Below are 6,000 nucleotides of genomic sequence, written 5' to 3'. Positions count from 1 at the left end.
AGCATCTACAATGAGTAATGGATGTCTTGAGGGCAGAGTAGCTATTCCTCAATCTCAAAAAATGCACTTTCATGCTACCAAAAGTGATCTTCTTGGGATTCTTCATCTTCAGGAGGAGTAGAGCCAGATCCAGAAAAGTTCAGATGTATTGCAGAAGGGTATGGATGAAGTGGCATATAAGTGATATGTTACCAACTTCAATTCCTTATGATTCTTGTCACTTTCTTTTGACGTACATAATAACAGTGTGAAGTTGGATCAAGTCTTTATAAAGACGATGATCTGAGTGAAAGCGTAGATGGTCTTAGACACCTTGTACAAAAGCATTATCTAGATTTAGTACGAGTCTGTATTCAAGGCCATACTCTACAATATTCCTTGTATTTACCATATATAACAAATTAATGCTCCAATAGCTAAAGTTGCGAGCTCTTTCTATAGAACAAATTGATCCTTCTTCAAATTTTGATCTTTTGTTGCCTGACACCAATTGGCTGTTCCACTAAGCTGGTAAATTTCACTTAATACACATTAACACAAGCTAGTTCCTTTACACATTGTTCTCGTGACAACACATCGCCAGTGGTGATTAATTACTTCCACACCCTCTCATGCATGCTTATTTGGTTCTCTTCCCAAAGACATCTGACAAAGATGTGTTAAACACCAATTGCACAAATAATGGAAGTTCCACTAGCGCGTATATACTGATTGGGATACTTGCTAGAATGACTATTGGGGCAAAGGCCCATAAACGAACCCCGTATGGAAGCATAAACAAGACAGCTGCCACAAAAGATATCATCATCCCCACTATAGAGATGAAGAGAAATGAAAGGCCCAACATCAGCATTCGAGGCAAAGTTGACAAGAAATCTTCTTCAGCGAATCGTGATGTTATGATGGCTAGAAACATTAACATTGAAGCAACGGAAGAGCAAAGTGCTAACACATTTGATATGACAAAAACTGTTGAAAACTTGCCATGTATGTATCTATTGGCTTCTCCTTCTGTTAGATCACCACCATAGTCCTCAACACCCGGTATTGTAAACAGTGCCGCAAACATAATCGTACTGATTAATGTTGCTACCACCATACATTGTGTTGATGTATCCTTCATCCATGTAGTGCCTTCCTTTAGTAAGTCTTTATGCTCTTCCGTGAATAATGCTTTTGGTGTTTGCTTATTTTTGTCTTCGCACCAATGATAGTTGGACTTCATAATATATTCCACTTCCTACATTAGATGAAAAAAGGAACTCTTAAAATTCACCTACACATCATGATCATGGTGATGGATGAATAGAATTGCATGCCTTGAATATTCAAACTTTGGATGCATGCATTGATGACTACATGTAAGAAGGAAAAACTAATCACCTTACTCCAGAGTAGCTCACGTTGCATTTGAAGAGCTGCACCAGGAACTTGATTCAGCCTTTCGATATTAGCTGGTCTTTTGGTAGCTATATGTGACATGAAGTCTCCTGATTCATCGGTCATCAGTGCAAGATCATTCTTCATTGGGCATAGATAATGAATAAGCCCAAAAATCTTTTCTTGGCGGTGTCTGATTGCGCAGTGGAGTATTGTTTCATCATCGTGTGAGTCTGATGAAAGCGTCAAAAGTTGAGGACAAGTCTTGATACATTCTTCGATGAATTCAACTGTTCCGTTCTTGGTTGCATAAAACATTGCAGAAAGGAGACCTTCCTCCACCCTATCAACTTCATCAACTTCTAATAGCATTTTTCCCCATATTTCTTTTAGTAGCTGTAAGGCTTGAAAATGCTTCAGCTTCTCCTCATAAATGTCCCTGCAACCAGGCACTGTACACCGTGTATCCATTGTAGAATTTAATTGAACATCTTTCATGTATATGATATGAAGATGACAACATTGATGAGTCTGAACCACTTGTGTGTCTGGTTTTCCCACCACACAATAGGAGTGAGGTCTATGTGTGACTCATTGAGGGTCATAAATCTGAATTATTTTCTCAGTATTCAAACTGTGTGTCCCACCTATTGTTTAGTGAAGAAGCATCAAGGAAGTGTACTGTGATCTAGACTGACAATGATGAGCACAGTCACCTTTCCGTCGGGGGAGCATATATTGCTTCCTTGCTGTTTCTCCATCACACAACTAGGGTAGGACTTGTGGGATTCACTTCTGAATTACTCTTATCAGTATTTCAGATGTGGGTTCTACACCTAATATGTGGTGAAAAGCGTCAAGAGAGCATGGTATGTGCTCACCGATGGAGGTGAGCCACACTCGATGATGACGGCCTAATGGGGGAAGGAAGATGCTGGATTTCATACCTAATTCAGTGAGTATCTTCTGAAGTGGCCTGCCAAAGTGTACCTTCAGAAGCTGAAGGCAATGGTACATCATCTTGTCTGGACCAGACACGGGTAGGTGTAGGTTAGAATTTGGAAGCCTCCACAAGAGAGAGAAAGAGAGAATTTTTTACGTCTCCTGTTGTGTGCCAACAAGTAACTTTTGCATCGACATTAACATCTAGCACTGCTCCAGCCATGTTTACACATACACAATTTTTAAATGAGGTAGGCAGAAGGAATCATTCTCCATTTGTGTCGATTAACAGTGGAGCTAAAAGAGAATAGAAAATACTTCACATGAGTTCTTTTTTGGTAAAGAAGAAATACTTACATGAGTAGATGAAATAGGAGCTAGAAGAGAATACAAAATACTTCACATTAGTTCTTTTTTGGTAAAGAAGAAATACTTACATGAGTAGATGAAATAGTATCCTATGTTCCCAACGCTTAGGGCTGGCAATGAACTTCTGAATGCAGTTTTCTTCTCTGCGAGTGTTTCCAAGGCTATCCATTTATCGTCCTCGATCAAGACTAAATGTGGGTATTTCTGTACTAGTTCAAGAGCTAGGTCTGCAGTACAAATAAATTATTTAATTAATTTTTAAAATTATTAGGAAAGCCAACATTCAATGGTCTGTTAAAACCTCAAAGATCAATTAATTTAGGTCCCTATTGATCGGACAGATTAAGTGGATTCATCCGCTCTAAATTAGGAAAGATTCTTTTTTACTTACAATAGAAATCAGCCCAAAAAAAAAAAAGAAGACCCCTTTGGGGGTGAGATATATAGTACTAATAATACTTACCATAGAAATCACCCCGAATTAGACAAGTAAGAATTGTAGCTCTAGTTTTTTCGAGCTTGCCGTCACGGTCTTGCTTCTGAGTATCTACATCTTGGCATATGGTGATCGGGTAAAGATAGTTCACCACACCTTTGTTGCCGGCCATTGCGGCAATGTTTATTGGAATTTTTCCTCCGTAGAATTCGCTTTCAAGGAACACTAGTTTCTTATCATTTTCTAGTACCATGCCCTTGACTATCTCTTCATTCCCCTTAGAAGCAGCAATGTGGATGGCTGTTCTACTGTTTTTTTCTTCTCTTGATAGATCATCTAGAGACATCATGTTTATCATTTCTTTTGCAATTTCAACTTTTCCTTGTTGAACTGCCACATGAATTGGAAGTTCTCCTCTCGTTGTGAGCCTAGATCGAAGAGCTCCCTTATTTTCGGAGAGCAACTCAGACGTAGTCTTCCAGTTGCCATCAACAATAGCTTTGTACAAAGGTAGACACCATGTGTAGGCTGTGCTCCTCTGAGTTGTCACTGCCAATATCAACCACTTTCATTTAAGCTGCTAGCTGAGTTCTTTATGTACATACTATATTTTAAATTAGAATGAACATTCAGAAATCAGTGATTGACTAGGCCTAAGCCCTTTTGCCATCATGGATCTCATGAATTGGGTCATCTAAGTTGCATGAATTGGGTCATCTAAGTTGCCCACAAAAATGTTGGTGCGGATCCATCTTTGGTGTTAGGTACAATTAATGGAGTGACACATAACATTTTAGAACTTGAAATACTGTAGGTGAAGAGAAAGTTGAAATCATCCGTGTACATTGATTACTTACCTAGAGTAGTACTTGTTGGATAAGTGAATTCAAACATGATAACTAGTTGGCTCCAAATATGTGTGACATTGTCTAGTTCGTCAATGTATGGTAGTGCCCTGGCTCCACATTTTTCTCTGAATACTGATATAATTTCTTCCTTCTTCTTCTGCCAATCCTCATCCTCCTTGCTGGAAGTATCTTCTGGCTGATGTTTTGCTCCAATCACATAATCCCAAAATCCTTTCTCCTTCAAGAAGTTTTCCATGCTATCTTTCCAAGTCTTGTAGTCTTCTTCTGTCAGAGTGGGAATCTCATCAAGATCATCATCTGTTGATGATACATCAGTTTCTCCTAGGAAGAAAGTAAATTCATTTATATTATAGATGTTAGAATGAATACCGAGAAGCAGAAAATAAAAATTGAATGAACATAGAAATTTCACGTGGTTCCCCTACCAACATGTTGTGCTACGTCTACAAATGAAATACTTTCACTATGAAGGAAGAAGATTATAGAAGATTATAGTGGAGACCTCTCAATCAATCACAAAACTCACATAGAGTTCTAATAGGGTAAATGGGTTGACCCGTCAGCTTGGGTCGTACCATATCCGATGGGAGTATGCCACCACCCCCCCCCCCCAATTCCAAAAATGAGATCAGTGATAGGCTCCCAGATCTCTCCTCCTATCATAGATCTGGGTCAACCCATATCCGATGGGGTACGCTTCCCACCCCCTTCCAAAAATGATATCAGATATAGGCTCCCGGGTCTCTCTTCCTATCATACATCTCACAAATCAAGTCATTTAGATTGCCCACCAAAAATATGTTGAATCAGACGATCCTCAATGCCGGATACAAGAATTCGGGTTACACATAATAGATAAAAACAAAATGATTGAAAATAAGATAGTAATTGTTAAGTTTCTGCTTTAACATTGCTTACCTGTCGTGTTTGTTGTATACATGTAAGCCAAGTGGCCCCAAATATGTACCATGATGTCTTGCTTTTCAAGATTTTTTAGTTTCTCATATTCACACTTGCTCCTGAATAATGATATGATTTCTTTCTTCTTCTGCAGTCAATCTTCATATTCTTCGTCGAAAGTATTTTCAGGTTCACGTTTTGCTCCAATCACATAATCCCAAAGTCCTTTTTTCTTCAAGAAATTCTCCATTCCATGTTTCCATTCTTTATGGTTTTTCTCTGTCAGCATGGGAATGCCTTCATAGCTGAGCCCTTCTGTTTCTGATGACACTTCAGTTTCCTTCTGTCCTTCCATACCTATATATGAATGAACAAACCAAATTATACATTCTTCAACTAACATGTATAGAAACGTACTTCAAGAGTACCAGAATAGGTTTTTCTTTGGGGTAAAAATGTACCAGAAGAGATGATTCCATGCGGATTCTGTAATTTTGTGCATCACCTTCCAGGACTTAGCAGTAATAGAGTGCTCTTCTCCTCCTCTAATTGCGGAATGAGTATTGGATGCAGAACAGGAAATGATGCTTGCTATTGATCAAGCAAAATGAAAACAGAAAACAGAATTCGAACTGAGTGAACTCTGGAAGAGAAATCTTCTGCCTTCTGACTACATTCAAACTCTTCTTTATTTATAGATGTAAAAAAAGGAAAGACAAAGGTAAAATAATTTAATACAGATGGAATTAAATAAGGATGCAATTTTAATGCAAAATTGAACAAAGGTATATGCATTATATACAGATAACTTGAGAATACAGGTACCCATCCATCACAAGATACAAAGAGATGTGTTATACATTGATAACTTGAGAATACAGCTACCCCATAACTTGCGAATACAGCTACCCTTCCATCACAAGATTCTTGGTCTTTCCAACCCAGCCAAAGCTAACAGGGATTTTCTTATATGCACAGATGGTGCGTGGGAGTCACCTACAGGCTACAGCACAAGGAGCACGTGGTTGTATTGTATAAGACCCTGAGACTACTTTTGTCGAAGCAAAGACGAGTGAGCAAGGCGATCTTGGCCTATATGGTGGA

General features: G+C 38.6%; 1 protein-coding gene across 1 annotated transcript; it reads right to left on the bottom strand.

Annotated features, from left to right (window-relative positions):
• Window positions 1-619: 619 nt before the first annotated feature.
• Window positions 620-4,966, bottom strand: LOC149011869 (uncharacterized). Its single transcript, XM_089162781.1, has 6 exons — window positions 4,915-4,966; window positions 3,985-4,317; window positions 3,155-3,676; window positions 2,760-2,918; window positions 1,384-1,832; window positions 620-1,240 (listed from the first exon to the last, which is right to left on the bottom strand). Exons 1-6 carry the CDS (start codon window positions 4,964-4,966, stop codon window positions 620-622), a joined length of 2,136 nt encoding a protein of 711 aa, XP_089018907.1.
• Between the last annotated feature and the right edge of the window lie 1,034 nt (window positions 4,967-6,000).

This window comes from Hakea prostrata, chromosome 7 (genome assembly GCF_041222555.1).
Source record: "Hakea prostrata isolate BN-2017 chromosome 7, UWA_Hpros_2, whole genome shotgun sequence".
NCBI lineage: Eukaryota > Viridiplantae > Streptophyta > Magnoliopsida > Proteales > Proteaceae > Hakea > Hakea prostrata.
Note: the sequence above shows the minus strand (reverse complement) of the source record. Positions and strands in the feature narration are given on the sequence as shown.

Bases quoted from the DNA above. Each gene is read 5' to 3' on its own strand.
- LOC149011869 (XM_089162781.1), bottom strand. From the start codon at position 4,966: ATGGTACATATTTGGGGCCACTTGGCTTACATGTATACAACAAACACG. The intron at 3,677-3,984 runs GTAAGTAATCAA...TGATATTGGCAG, and splicing joins TCCAACAAGTACTACTCTAG to TGACAACTCAGAGGAGCACA. The intron at 2,919-3,154 runs GTAAGTATTATT...TTTGTACTGCAG, and splicing joins AATTCGGGGTGATTTCTATG to ACCTAGCTCTTGAACTAGTA.